The sequence below is a fragment of the Orycteropus afer genome, unplaced genomic scaffold, assembly GCF_000298275.1.
Source record: "Orycteropus afer afer isolate SDZICR_OR568_19922 unplaced genomic scaffold, OryAfe1.0 scaffold00250, whole genome shotgun sequence".
Lineage (NCBI taxonomy): Eukaryota > Metazoa > Chordata > Mammalia > Tubulidentata > Orycteropodidae > Orycteropus > Orycteropus afer.
The window spans coordinates 959,063-973,915 of record NW_006921837.1 but is presented as its reverse complement, the minus strand read 5'-3'; the positions used below and the strand labels follow the sequence as shown (position 1 = coordinate 973,915).

Sequence of the window (14,853 nt, the reverse complement as noted above, 5' to 3'; positions counted from 1 at the left end):
AGGGGTCCAAGATTATCTTCTGTGTCTGTGTTAATTGGTTTCCCTTTTCTTTGCTGAAGAGGGTCTGTGCAATCCTTCTGCCTAGTCCGCCATCTTGCTGGAACCCCCCTTATTCGTGTTTTTCCTTGCACAGAATTTTAAAATATTAGTTATTGAAAAAATAAACTGGAAACAATGAAAACATTGCTAAAGGAGTGGTGCATAAATGTGGAGTTAAAAAGTAAATTATTATCTAACCACAATTTAGAGCACTATCCCAGAAAGAGGTAGACCTATCTGAATTACAGTGAAAGGTCTCCAAGACTATTTTGTAATATGGGAGTTTAGTTCAAACAGTGCAAGTTGCTGAACAGTATATAAGTGTGAACTAAAGTATGTTTTTAAAAAGTAGTATTATGAAGGTGTACATATATGTTTACATCTATGTATTTAAATGCAGGAAAAGGGACAAGAGTCCCACCTACTTTTAATGTATAGTGTGTGTGTGCTTGTTTGTGTTGTGTATGACTTATATTTAATTTATATTTCTTTAATACTTGGTCCTTTTTCAGTGAGGTCAAAGATTTATCAGTACCTTAGATTATTGTGCAGCTGTTAAAAAATAAGCATAAAGAATAGCAACATGAAAAAATTAATTTTCTTATATTAAGAGATTTCACAGGACATTTAGATGGTATGAAAAATGGAAAAATCGAACAAACAAAAAGAACTTCAAAACAGGGGCTTCCACCTGGTTCGTGTCTGATTCATCCTGCTAAAATTTGCATTTCCATACCAGATATACAGAATAAGAATCTACATTTTAATGTTAAGAAGCTCTGTTCAAAACTGCCTGTAATTATACCATCCAGAGATAATGACTCCTAACATGTTGGTATACAGACTCCCAGTTTTTCATGAGGTTCTTTTGTTCACACTATAATGTATCCAGACAGTACAAAATCTCTCTGTTGTAATATCCTTTTTTAAAAGTGCTATGATGAGAATTACGAAAATGTCCTCCAAGTCAGAAAAAGAAAGTTGGTAAATCATTGTTATTGTGCTTGGAGCTTTCCCCTTTAAACAATAACAGCTTAAATTCTATGATGTACAGTGATTATCTCTTTGGAGCGGGGACCTGAGATGATTTTTCTTAATCATTTTTTTAGAACTTTAAAGTGTTTATGATAAAAATTTTAGTTTTATAATCAGAAAAAAATAAATGTTATGTAAAGCTATTTGTAATGTGATTATTGGGAATAGATTTCATGTTTACACCCCAAGCCCTTTCATCCTCTGAGAGAGGAAAGGCACGTTCCTTGAGATAGACTGGCAGCTACCTGGGCACTGGCAAAATTGGCACATGGGCTAATTGACATCCAGGCAAGCCTCTGCTTGGTGCTAACAATGTTTTCTGATTTCAGACAGTACTCATCCTAACCCTGGGAATAAACTTAGAAGAAGCTTTTGAAACGTAAAGATTAGATGGGGCTTGACCTCTGCTGGGCAGCCCCCAGCTATAGAAGTTCCCAGCTGAGCAGAGATGACTGCAGAATTGAGAGAGGCTGTGGCCCTGGCCCCTTGGGGTCCAGTGACAGTGAAAAAGGAGGAAGAGGAGGAAACTCTCCTGGGTCAGGCATCCACCCAGCAACTGCACTCTGACAACATCAAAGTCTGGGCTCTTGAGAAGGGTCCTCAGATGGGCCTTGATGGATCAGAACAGGAAGAAAAGGTAAATGGTGGCCTGGGAGGAAGGAGGGAAGATAGGCCTAAAGACAGCCTTGCATGGTTTTAAGGAAACTTTGCTTACCCATCTGGAGTCTTGTTTCCTGGTGAGGATTCTGGCCTTTAGTTCTTTGGCGTATAATAGAAAGTTCCTTTTTGATTGATTTGACATTCAGTATTTCCTTTAAATCTGTAGTTCTCAAACTTTGCTGATTAGTAGAATTAACAGAAAAGCTTTTTATAAATCCTGATACCTGTGCTGGGAGTCCCTGGGTGGCCCAAATGGTTAAGTGCTGGGCTGGCTACAAACTGAAAAGTTGGTGTTTCAAACCCACCCAGAAACACTGTAGAAGAAAGGCCTGATACTCTGCTTCCAAAACGCACAGCCATGAAGACACAGTAGAATGCAGTTCTACCCTGCAACACATGGGGTCATCATGAGTCAGAATTGATGAGAAGGCATCTGGGTTTTTGGTTTAGATGCCCATGCCTTATCCCTTCCAGTTAAATCAGAATCTGGGACCCAGGCATCTGTAGTTTTGAAAGCTGTTTGGGTGGTTCCAGTCAGCATTTGACAGCTCTGAGCAGTGCTTCTCAAACTGTAACAGGCATAGAATCACCTATTCCTATAGCTAATCCTATTCAACCCTCACACCTGGGTATCTTGTTAAAATGCAGATTTTGATTCAGGAGGTCAGAGGTGTGGCCTGAGAGTGCATTTTTCATAAGCTCCTGGTGATGCTGATGCTACAGATCCATGGACCACTCTCTGGGTAACGAGGCTGTAAATTCTGCTGTGGTCCTTAAGTATTTTCAAACTAGCACTTCCAAAGGGTTCATTCTGGTCCAGCCCCCCTGCTGAGAATTTGCATTTCCACCCAGTATTCATTGAATCAGAATCTGCATTTTTAACTTGATTCCCTACATGATTTTTATGTTACCCATAATAATTTGTATAACAACATGTATGCAAATTCTCAGAAGGAGGTCAGACCAGAATGACCTGGTTTGAAGCCCTATATCAAACACACCTCTTATTGTCACTAGCCAAATGATGGCAAGGGTTCCCAAGTGCCTCTGTAATTATAGGATCAGAACCTTGTTTCTTTGATTCTTTAGACCCCTGAAAAGTCTGTTCTTTGGAAAAATCTTCCCAGGGGTTTTCTTGTCATGTAACCACTGGCAAGTTAGATATGCATGTTGGAGTGGACAATGAAGTAAAATCAAAGTGATAGAGAAGAAGGTGTCGGGCTTACTTCTCTGCCCAACTCATCTTTGGGATTGGAGGAATCTGGCTTCCTTTTCCTGTCCTTTTCTTTTATGTTTTGTGGCTTCCAGGAATAAGTACCTGTGTTCTTATCCTCAAAGCTGTGGTTCCTGTAATCACCCCCTAGCATCACCACCACCAGTTGCCTCATAAACCCACCTGTGCTGCTTGTCTCCAGGGTCAGAACATGTTCTGGGACATGGCAGTAATCCTGAAAACAACACAGAACACGCCTGCTGGTTCACCCCTTGGCACCTACTCATTACCTGGGACTCACAGGGTGCCTACTCAGGGGATCATGGCCAAGAATGAGATACTGGAGACTCATGGAGACATGAATACTCTAGGTAGGTTCAATCCTCTGATTCAGAATCTGACCACTGGGATTTCTCAGAGGCTGTGGGGGCTTAGTCTCCTAGTTTGAGCAACAGGGGGTCTTGAGGTATTAGAAGTGTCAAGGATAGCAGGATAGTGGAATGCTGAGAGATGCCTATGCATTTATCAAGGGAAACATCTTATTTTGCACACAGTCTTAAGACACCAGATAAATCCTGGTGTACTCGAGGTTCACCTTTTTATTTCATTATTGTTCGTCAGGCATCATATCTACTCACACTTGTAGACATATGTTCCCTTCATATGTTTTGTGGTGGCCATAGATTGGTGAGCCTACAAGAGAAATTAGCTAAGGTAGAATGGGTCAGCTTTTGTGGTGATTTTGAAGAAATGCTTTGGAGATGTTCTGTTTCTATAGATTATTTGTGCAAATTTTAAATGATTTTGAGGGGCTGTGTCAGCCATAATGATGTTCAAAACTATGTCTATATGGCAAATATTGATAGCTTACCACCTGGTTCTCTCTAAGCTGAGACTCAGAAAAGAGATATTCTGTACGTCTAATTAGCAGTGGTAGAAACTTGCCTTGGGAAGAGTAACATGTAATCATGGGTTAAGAATGCAGTAACACTGACCCCTGTGTTGCAGAAGTAGTTAGCTGATTGACTGCCAAGGCCCCACTGGCACTCAGATTTCCTGATTCTGCATGAGTACAGGGTCCTGTCAGCATATTTTGAACTTGCTGTCCTCCCTAACCATTACCTTAGGTATTGGGGACCAAATGATTTTGGTGTAGTGCCTAAGGCATTTGACTGCTAACCAGAAGGCTGGTGGTTCAAACCCACCAGCCACTCCTCAGAAGGAAGGGTGGGCAATCTACTTCTGAAACCCAAGGAGGGGTTGCTATGAGTGGGATCCGACTCGATGGCGGTGAGTTTGATTTTTTTTTGGATGGGGAATATTAGGACTTCTACCTTTTTCTTGTTGCTTCTTTAATTGTCCCCAAAATTCTCAGTGGCTTGTGTTCCCCACTTAAAGTTTTCTGCTCCATCCTCTCTGGTGCTTTTTCCCATGTGTCACTTCTTTTCTGTCTCCTTGCTTTATCCAACAGCTACACCCATCCATCAGGAACGACCTCTATTTTCCTTCTCTGCCTCTTACCTCAAGACCCTATTCCCACCCAAGACTTACCTTTCTGTGCTGCTACCTATTTCCATGGCCACAGGTAATGCGAGTGCATTGAGCTCTAGGAATTAAGAGATCTGATTCTAGTTGCTGCCTGCCTCTGCTAACTCTGACCTTGAGCAAGTCCCTTCCTTCTCTGTGCCTCCATTTCTTCTTTAAACTGGGGTGCATTCATTCCATAAATATGGGTTTTCTGCGGGCCTACTTACTGTGTGCTAGGCAGTATGATAGGTGCTGGGGATACGGCAGTGAATAAGATGTAGCCTGGCTCTTGTTTAGGTCCCACATGAGTGCAGGAGAAAGTTTCATCGTGATGATAAAATCACATAATATACATGAAAATCCTTTGGAAAGTTCTTTACATGTTAACTGGGTTTTTAATGTCTGAGGAAGTTTTATCTCCAGTTTCCTGTGTTTTAATTAATGTTGAGTTTATTGAAGTTCTCTGTTTAAAAACTGAGTTTTTAAATATTTAAGTATAACTTATTTTTGTTCCATGTATATATCTAGAAATATTTTTATTAAAAAGAGAACATTTGTTCTTCAATTCATGTTAAGTGACAAGTTTTACAGATTAAAATTTTTAAACATTTAACTCAATATATATATCAAATTCCTTAACCATTTTGAAATATAATCTCACATTTGATGTATCTAATTCTTTAAAACATTTCAAATATCTAACTAAACTTACTTGGGAACTCTGGTAGCATAGTGCCTAAGGCACTTGACTGCTTACCAGAAGGCTGGCGGTTCAAACCCACCAGCCACTCCTTGGAAGGAAGGTTGGGCAATCCTACTTCCGTAGTGATACTGCCTTGGAAACCCAAGGAGGGGTCGCTATGAATCGGGGCCGACTTGATGGCAAACAACAACAACAACAACAACAATTAAACTTACTTACAAATCCTGAAATAAAATCTTGATAAAACACAGCTGTTGTAAATCTAATGATTTAGACTTACAAATTTAGTAAATCAAATTACCTTACACATCTCAGAACACATTCACAGCTAAGATAGCAAGCTCATTTAACATTTTAAATCTCTTCTTTAAAAAACGTTGTTGTTGTTGTTATGTGCTGTGGAGTTGGACCCGACTCATAGTGACTCCTCCTTGGGTTTCCGAGGCAGTATCACTACAGAAGTAGATTGCCCCGTCTTCCTTCTGAGGAGTGGCTGGTGGGTTTGAACCGCCAACCTTCTGGTTAGCAGTCAAGTGCCTTAGGCACTGCGCTACCACACAAAACATTGTTCCACCTCCTACTTTGGTGAGTAGCAACTTAGATCTTAAAAGCTTGCATGCAGCCATCTAGATGCAACAATGGGTCTCTCTTCATCTGGAGCAAAGAAGAATGAAGAAAACCAAAGATTCATGGACACGGATAGTCCTAGCAACTGGTACACCGTGTGATCCATGGCCTATACGACTATGAGACCAGAAGAACTAGATGGTGCCCGGCTATCACTGTCAACCACTTGAAAGGGGATCTATGTAGGAGATCCTGGATAGAGTGCAAGAACAATGTGGAACAAAGCTCAAAATCATTTGGCAAAAAAAGGTGGGGGGGACTAGGTTTGCTGGTCTGATAGAGCCTGGTGGAACCATTGACACTATGACTCTTAGCTGCTCTTCAAGTCTGGAATTGAATCCACAAGTGTGGCTTCCAGCCAAACAAAAGACAGGCATATGAGTTGAACATTTACCTGAGGTAGATGCACTCCTTGGAGAGAATAATCAGGGGAGAAAGAAGGGCTGTTTATGCACAGAGAGACAGCTCAGGAGGCAGGAGTACATGGAGGGATGGATACAGGGAAGAGGTAACAGGAGGAAGTGGGAGGGGAACTGTTGCATTGTGGTAAATTGTGATCAGTTTCATGAGATAAAGTGTATGTGAACTGCTGTATCAAAAGTGAATTTGCTCTGTAAACTTTCACCCAAATCACAAAAAAATAAGTAAAAATGAGAAAGTAACGATTTAAAAACATATTACTGCGACTTCCAGTAAGATGGCAGAACAGGCAGGCAAGCTACACAGACCCTCTTCAACAAAGAAAAGAGAAAACAATTGACAGAGATATAGAAGATAATCCTGGAGCCCTGAGCTTTGAAAGGAGCTATACAGAAGTGGATTAGCCACCAACTAGTGGAAAAACCTGAATGAAAACAGTAAGTATGGAGATGGACAGAGGTGCAGACTGTCACCTACTCTGACAGCACCTACAGCCTAAATATTTCCAAGTGGTGTTGGGACCTGAGAATTGACCTAAAGATCAGCCCTGGTCACCAAGGGCTGCAGGGATGACTGCGCTGGTGGCCTATAACTAGGAAGGGAAACAGCAAGGAGGGAGACAACCTGAGCTGTAGACTTTTGGCTGTCTGGAGGGCACAGCCATTTTGATTGTTTATAAGCGGCAGCCATTTTGGATATTCAAAGTGAGTGAGGGCACAGCCATTTGAATATTTAAAGTGACATTATTCTTATTTGGATTCCAGGACCTAAAAGTAGGCTCTGTTTGCCAAGGACGGCAGGGACATACAGGAGGCTGACAACAGGAAAGGAGACAGGTGGTGAATGTATAAGTGCTACCAACTAGCGAATAAAGGAGCATAATACCCTGCTTACATAGAGAACATCCAAAGAAAACAAAAATTGTGGGTAAGTCACCCCAAGATGCAATCACCAATTAAATATAAACACAAAAAGGTCACAATGTCTTGGAGACAACAGAGCATCACATTCCATACAAAGAAGCAAGATAAAGCAAGAGAAACAGGGACCAAGATAAAGACCCAAACACATCTGAGGAAGAAGCATCATTGGAACTCCCTGATAAGGAATTCAAAAGAATTATATTTAGGTACCTTCAATAGATTGAGAGACAGATCAAGGAAAACACTGACAAAATTCAGGAAAACACAGAGAACCCTTGAACAATTTTGAAAGACAATACAAGAACAAAATGACAAAAACTTAGAAATGATACAAAATCTACAGATAGAAATCTAGAAGATTTAATACTAAATTTTCAGAAATAGAGAACATGTTGAATGGGCAAAAGAGTAGAATTGAATCAGTAGAAGATAGGATTAGTGAGATCAAAGACAAATACCCCAATACTTCTTTGGAAAGTGATCAATCAGAAAAAAGATCAAAATAAAGAAAGCCTAAGTATCATGTGGGATACAAAGAAAATGTAGATGATTTGTTGGAAGAGAATTTCCCTGGTATGATGAAAGATGAAAATATATCAATTCAAGAAGTCCAATGAACCCTAAACAGGATAGACCCCAAAAGAAAATAACCAAGACACATCGTCATCAAACTCCAACAAAACCAAAGACAAAGAACCTTGAAAGCAGCATGAGAAAAACAAAAAGTTACCTACAAGGGGCAACCAGTAAGACTGAGGTCATATTTCTCAGCAGAAACCATGCAGGTAAGAAGATGGGATGATATATATAAAACCCTGAAAGAAAATAATTTCCAGCCAAGAATTATATACCCAGCAAAATTGTTCCTCAAATACAATGGTGAAATTAGGACATTTCCAGATAAGCAGAAATTAAGAGAATTTGTTAAAACCAGAGCAGCCTTACAAGAGATACTAAAGGGAGTCTTTTGGACAGAGAACCAACAACAGCAAACAACTGACCATTAACGCATATGATGACATGGGAGGGGAGGAAACCAACCCAGTTATGGAAGTATTCAAACTAAATAATCCTACAAGATTGTAAACAGGGAACAAGAGACATCAATTGGCAAATGAGGACAACTACATAAACCAGAGAGAAGGAAAAAATTGTGTAGTTACAGAAGTTCTAAATGGTACAGAAGTCAAGACAACTGCAAGGTAGAACAGAGTGTTCTAAACTTGGGAAGAAAATTATAAATCACAGGGTAACCTCAGAAAAATGATAAACTTTCACATCAAAATAAAAAAAGAGGACCAGCACAAATATTTAGCTGATACTAAAACAATAGCAATGAAGGAAGTGATAATACAATTCATAAACTAAATGAGCTCAGCACAGAAAATTATATGGAACTAAGAAATCAGCAACACCACGAAAAAGCATATAACAAAATGACAGCAACAAATTCATGCTTGTCAATAATTACACTGCCAAAAGAGCAAAGAGCGAACCTACAGATTGGGAAAAAATATTTGGCAATAACATATCTGACAAGGGACTTATCTCTAAAATTTATAGAAAACTCTAACCTCAACAACAAAAAGACTAACAGTCCAATTTAAAATAGGCAGAAGACATGAACAGACACTTCACTGAAGAGGATATTCAGGCGGCCAGGAAATATATGAAGAAATGCTCACGATCATTAGCCATCAGAGAGATGCAAATCAAAACTGCAACGAAATATCATCTCACCCCACCACTAATGGCAAAGTTCAACAAGACAGAAAATAACAAATACTGGCCAGGTGTGGAGAGATTGGGACTCTCATACACTACTGGTGGGACTGTAAAATGATACAACCACTGTGGAAGGCAGTATGGTGATTCCTTAAAAAGCTGGAATTAGATACCATTTGACCCAGCAATCCCATTACTAGCTATATATTCTACAGGAGTGAGAGCCAGGACATGAACAGATAGATGCACACCCATGTTCATCGCAGCACTATTCACAATAGCAAAAAGATGGAAACAACCTAGGTGCCCATGAACAGAAGAATGGTACATACACACAATGGAATACTATACAACATTAAAGAATAATGTAGAATCTGCAAAACGCTGCATAACGTGGATGAACTTGGAGGATGTTATGCTGAGTGAAATAAGTTAATCACAGAAAGACAAATATAGTATTAGTTCATTATTGTAAAAAGTCACAGAAAGGTTTATATATGGAAGGAAATGTTTTTTGTTACCAGGGGGTGGGAGGAAACACTGCCAAAAAAAAAAAATGCATTGACCCATGCCACTTTTGTGTATTTCACTGTACATAAATTATATTTCAACAAAATATATTAAAAGAATTACTACATCTGTGATCTGGTTGCTCACAAAATGAATTTTTAGTTTATTTCTTCATTATTTCTATACTTTCCTAGGATTACAATAATATTAACAGATTTTTTAAAAAAGAAAATCTTGAACAAGGTTACAAGACTTGGGTGATTGTTTATCTTTGGCCCAAGGAGATTTAAACTTGAGCACACATAGGATGGGCTTCAATTTTCTTGCCTTAGACCCTGGGCATTTACTAAGACCGTAGGGCTTACTTCATTTTTGTGATGAAAGAAACTGTTAAATAACCACTTACATTAAGATCTTGTAGGTTACAGTTGTAGCCTGTTCTGTCATAATTTTTACATAAAGCATTATACAAATACAAGGAATTGTTTCTGTTAGTAGCTTCAATCTGTTCAATAGTCCTCGTCTTTCCTGTTTTTTTAATATGGGTAGTCCCCCACTTATAACAGGGTTTGGTTCTGACATAAGTCAAAAACCTCTTTTTTTTCCAGTTTTCATTTCAAAACAGCAGTGTTCTGAACATTATATCATAAAATTGAACATTTTCAAGTGAACAGCTAGAAACGAGAACATCACCAAATTACATGCTGCAACACTGAATGTTGTGCATTTACTAATGATAAGTCACACACCACCACCCCAGAAAAAAAAGGACCAGTGTTAAGTGCATTTCATTGTAAATCAAATATGTCCTAAGTCGGGAACTACCTGTATTCTAAATCTCACAGTAGGGAGGGTAGGAGTGAAGATCAGGGGAATGTGTGAACTAAAGTATTCATGGGCTCTGTTTCTGATGGAGAGAGGCTTGGTGGAGAATGGGAGGCCGCAGTGTCAGTGATGGAGAGCTAAAGGATAGAAGGTGGTGAAAAGAAGCAAGGAAGACTATGTTAGAAGAGTGTAAAATCAGGTACAGTGTAGGGATGAAGAAGAGTTGTGAACATGAAAGAAAAGCAGTGTGCAAAATAAAAGAGACTGGAAAGTATGTAGGAGAAAAAAAGAATATTTTATACAAGAGAAAAAATTAAAACAGAGGAAGCAGGAGAAAGACATAGTGGGGGGAAAGTAAGATAGGGGAAAAGATATAAGAACAATTTAACTACAGGGAGAAAAACAAAGTAGATTAAAAAAGAGAGAAACACATCAGAAAAATAAGAATAGAGATAACCAAACAAAAGATGATTTTTTGCTGTTACAGTGTAGACTCCAGTGTATTCAGTGCTCAGGCATTTCCTTTCTCCATCATTGTCCATCTTGGCTGAATCACTATAATGAAATTTCAGATTCCTATGGTCTTAACCTAGGTGCTCTGGTAGTATAGTGCCTAAGGCATTTGACTGCTAACCCAAATGCTGGTGGTTCAAACCCACCAGCCACTCCTCAGAAGGAAGGTTGGACGGTCTACTTCTGTAGTGATTCCACCTTGGAAACCAAAGGAGGGGCTGCTATGAGTCAGATTTGACTCAACTGCAGTGAGTGAGTGAGTGAGTGAATGAGGGTCTTAACTGGGCTGTTTTCCTGCCTCCTTTCCCCATTGCTTTGTACCACCCCAACAGGCCTGTCCCATCTACTCTTGTCAGTGAATGGAGAGTTGCCTCAGAATGTTTTCCTCTGCTCACTTTCAAGGTGACTCCACCAGTGGCAATTCCTCCCTTCTCTGAGGGCCTGCCTCCCACTCCTGCTAGTCATCATTTTATTGCCTTTTTATCCGAGTAGTTTTCTTGATCTTGGTTTCATTCATAAACGCATATTAAGCTTTCACTTTGCCAACACTAGGCTGCATGGGTGCACATTCCAGGGTTGATGGTGGCAGGGAGGATGGTGAAGAGACAAACATAAAGAACTATAATGTCATATACAACACAACTCCATTAGAGTTCTAAGGTAACATAGAATAGCCAGAAAAGGTTTCAAAACTCGATGTTTTGGTGTCCTCATGAAGAAGGCTATGCCACATCTCAAACTACAGAAAGGTCAACTTTTCTTGACTCCAGCTGCTCTATGGGAGAAAGTTGTGGTAGTCTGCTTCCAAAAAGATTTACAGCCTTGGAAACCCTATGGGGCAGTGCTACTTTATCCTATAGGGTTATTATGAGTCAGAAGAGACTCATTGGCAATGGGTTTTTTTGGTTTGGTTTTCTTGACATAAGGCTGGCTGTTTATTACATTAAGCTTCTTTTTTCAATTCCTTCTGGTGTAGCCCTCTATCACCATAGTAACTCCTGCTCCTAAGAGTTCATCTTTCCTCCTGAACCTCTAGCACTTTGATCCACAGCACTGTCAGTCAGGCTGAAAATCACTGCAGACATACACAGAGCACTTACTATGTTCCAGGCACTGTTCTGAGGAATTTATATAGATTGACTCAGTTAATCTGCTCATTATCTTATAAAGTAGATACTGTTTGTGGAAGTTAAAGTTGTATGTTAACTTGGCTGGGCCATGGTTTTGAGTGGATTGGAAGCTGGATAATTCCCCATGATGAGATTGGATGTGGTGTAATCACCTCTATGGTGGAATCTGCTGTGAGCAGCTAATTTGTTGCCTTAGGGTTATGGCCTACTTCCAGTATATATGGAGAAGCTTTGAGGAAGGTCGCTAACTTTTGGCACCTTTTGGATACTGCATTTGGCTGAGTCTTCATCTCCAATTCCTGGACTTGAACCAATGACCTGCCATTCTTAGGATCATTCCTTGACTTGAACCAGTGGTCTTCCATGTTGCCTGCTGACCTTGGGATTGTGCCATTTTACCTACCAATCTTGGGTTCGTCAACCTTAGCAGCCAGCAGCTGCATGAGTCAGAAGCCTCTAGCTTACTCCATTGGGCCTGGAACAAGAAGCAGAGCTCAAGCCCAAGGTCGAGGGACTTCATCCTGCCCCTAGATGTGGCACTCTGAATTTGGACTTCTAGCCTCCTAAATTGTAAGAGAATAAATTCCTGTTTATTAAAGCCATCTACTTGTGGTGGTATTTCTGTTATAGTGGCACTAGAGAACTAAGATACTGTTACTGTCCCTATTTTAGAGATAAGGAAACTGAGCCACAGAGAACTTAATTGGCCCAAAGTTACACACCTGTGAACTGGAAGAGCAGGGATTCAAACCCAGGCAGTCTGGGTCTATAATTCATGTTCTTAATGTCTGTTCTGCATAGTCTCTCAGTGTTGCAGATACTTTTCGTCACCATGGCCCTCTTGTCATCCAGGTAAGGAATAACTCTAATTAACTTGTGGATTATAACCAAATCCACACTATATGACTGAGGTAAGAAGGCAAGGCTGGGAAAGACTGATGTCCTTCATAAGCAAAACCAAACAAACAAATAAAAAAACAGAAAAACAAACCCATTGCTGTTAAGTCAATTCTGACTCATAATTACCTTATAGGAAAGAGTAGAACTGCCCCATAGGGTTTCTAAGGCTGTACTCTTATGGGAACAGACTGCCACATCTTTCACCCAGGAAGCAGCTGATGGGTTCAAATGAGCACTTAACCACTGTACCACCAGGGCTCCTGGTGTCCTTCATAGGTAGTCTTAATTATAAGATCAGTCATGTGGGAGGAGAGATATCTGAAGAGTGGGTTCCCCTGGCTTAAGAACAGTGGGTTTATGTCTCATGGCAGTAAGTGGAAGGTGCTGGAAATACCACAAATCAGTTAAGAACCTACAGAGTAGAGAGAACGTGAGAGGAGATTCCTTTCTTTGATGAAGTCATTTTTCAGAGATACTGAAGTCACAAACTTCCTGATCTTTATGTCTTGATTACAGTGTTTTTCTAGACCAGAAAAACTTGACATTTGTATTTTTTGTTTCTTATTTCAGATGCTGGAATCAAAAGCCCACAGTCATTGGTTTTAAAAACTGAGATGTGTGATGAAGCAGAAAAGCCCTTCCTAATATTAGGAAGAATCCAGAAAACTGACCCTGAAGGACCTGAGTTAGGAGAAGCCTGTAAAAAGGGGAACATGTTAAAGAGGCAAAGAATCAAGAGGGAAAAGAAAGATTTCAGACAAGTAACAGTAAAGGACTATCATTTACCTGAAAGCCTCAAAGAAGAGGTAGACCAGAAATATAAGAATTCTGGGGAAGGCTATAGTCTTAGTTCTAGCCCTATTAAAAATCAGAAAATCCAACCTGGGCAGAAACCTTTTACATGTAGTGTGTGTGGGAAGGGCTTTAGTCAGAGTGCAAACCTTGTTGTGCATCAGCGAATCCACACTGGAGAGAAACCCTTTGAATGTCATGAGTGTGGGAAGGCCTTCATTCAGAGTGCAAACCTCGTTGTGCATCAGAGAATCCACACTGGACAGAAACCTTATGTTTGTTCAAAATGCGGGAAAGCCTTCACTCAGAGTTCAAATCTGACTGTGCATCAAAAAATTCACTCCTTAGAAAAAATCTTTAAGTGCAGTGAGTGTGAGAAAGCCTTCAGTTATAGCTCACAGCTTGCTCGGCATCAGAAAGTCCACATTACTGAAAAATGCTATGAATGTAATGAGTGTGGGAAAACATTTACTCGAAGCTCAAACCTCATTGTCCACCAGAGGATCCACACTGGGGAGAAGCCCTTTGCCTGTAATGATTGTGGCAAAGCCTTCACCCAGAGTGCAAATCTTATTGTGCATCAGCGAAGCCATACTGGTGAGAAGCCATATGAATGTAAAGAGTGTGGGAAAGCCTTTAGTTGTTTTTCACACTTAATTGTGCACCAGAGAATTCACACTGCAGAGAAACCTTATGACTGCAGTGAATGTGGGAAAGCCTTCAGTCAGCTCTCTTGCCTTATTGTCCACCAGAGGATTCACAGTGGAGACCTTCCTTATGTGTGTAATGAGTGTGGAAAGGCCTTTACATGTAGCTCATACCTCCTTATTCATCAAAGAATCCATAATGGGGAAAAACCTTACACATGTAATGAGTGTGGTAAGGCCTTCCGGCAGAGGTCAAGCCTTACCGTACACCAGAGAACCCACACTGGGGAGAAGCCCTATGAATGTGCGAAGTGCGGTGCAGCTTTTATCTCTAACTCACACCTCATGCGACATCACAGAACCCATCTTGTCGAGTAACACCAATGAAGAGAGAGTCCTCCAGACATTGATCATTACCTACTACCCTGCAGATTTGACACATCTTTGCTGTTTTCTTCCTCTTTTGCAAAAAACAAGGCCTTCTGTGTCCTTAAAGGTTGTTTTCAGGAATACGTTACAAAACGCAAGATAAATATTTTAGAGGCTAATTTAAAGAAAAGGAAAACTAAGAACTTAAAGGCAAGGATTTAGTTTTGTTCACTGTACCCTAAAATGGATTGTGTCCTGGCTTTCTTAGGGTAAAGATTCTTGTTTGGGGGAAGGC

At 40.2% G+C, this 14,853-nt stretch overlaps 1 protein-coding gene across 1 annotated transcript; it reads left to right on the top strand.

The window, feature by feature from the left end:
• Positions 1-1,522: 1,522 nt before the first annotated feature.
• Positions 1,523-14,567, top strand: ZNF35 (zinc finger protein 35). The gene is made up of 3 exons (XM_007949671.1): positions 1,523-1,711; positions 3,150-3,318; positions 13,321-14,567. The coding sequence occupies exons 1-3, from the start codon at positions 1,523-1,525 to the stop codon at positions 14,565-14,567; spliced, it is 1,605 nt and encodes a 534-aa protein (XP_007947862.1).
• Positions 14,568-14,853: the final 286 nt, after the last annotated feature.

Excerpts from the sequence above, each read along its gene's own strand:
- ZNF35 (XM_007949671.1), top strand. The coding sequence starts at position 1,523 with ATGACTGCAGAATTGAGAGAGGCTGTGGCCCTGGCCCCTTGGGGTCCA. Across the intron at positions 1,712-3,149 it reads GATCAGAACAGGAAGAAAAG|GGTCAGAACATGTTCTGGGA; the intron begins GTAAATGGTGGC and ends GCTTGTCTCCAG. Across the intron at positions 3,319-13,320 it reads TGGAGACATGAATACTCTAG|ATGCTGGAATCAAAAGCCCA; the intron begins GTAGGTTCAATC and ends TTCTTATTTCAG.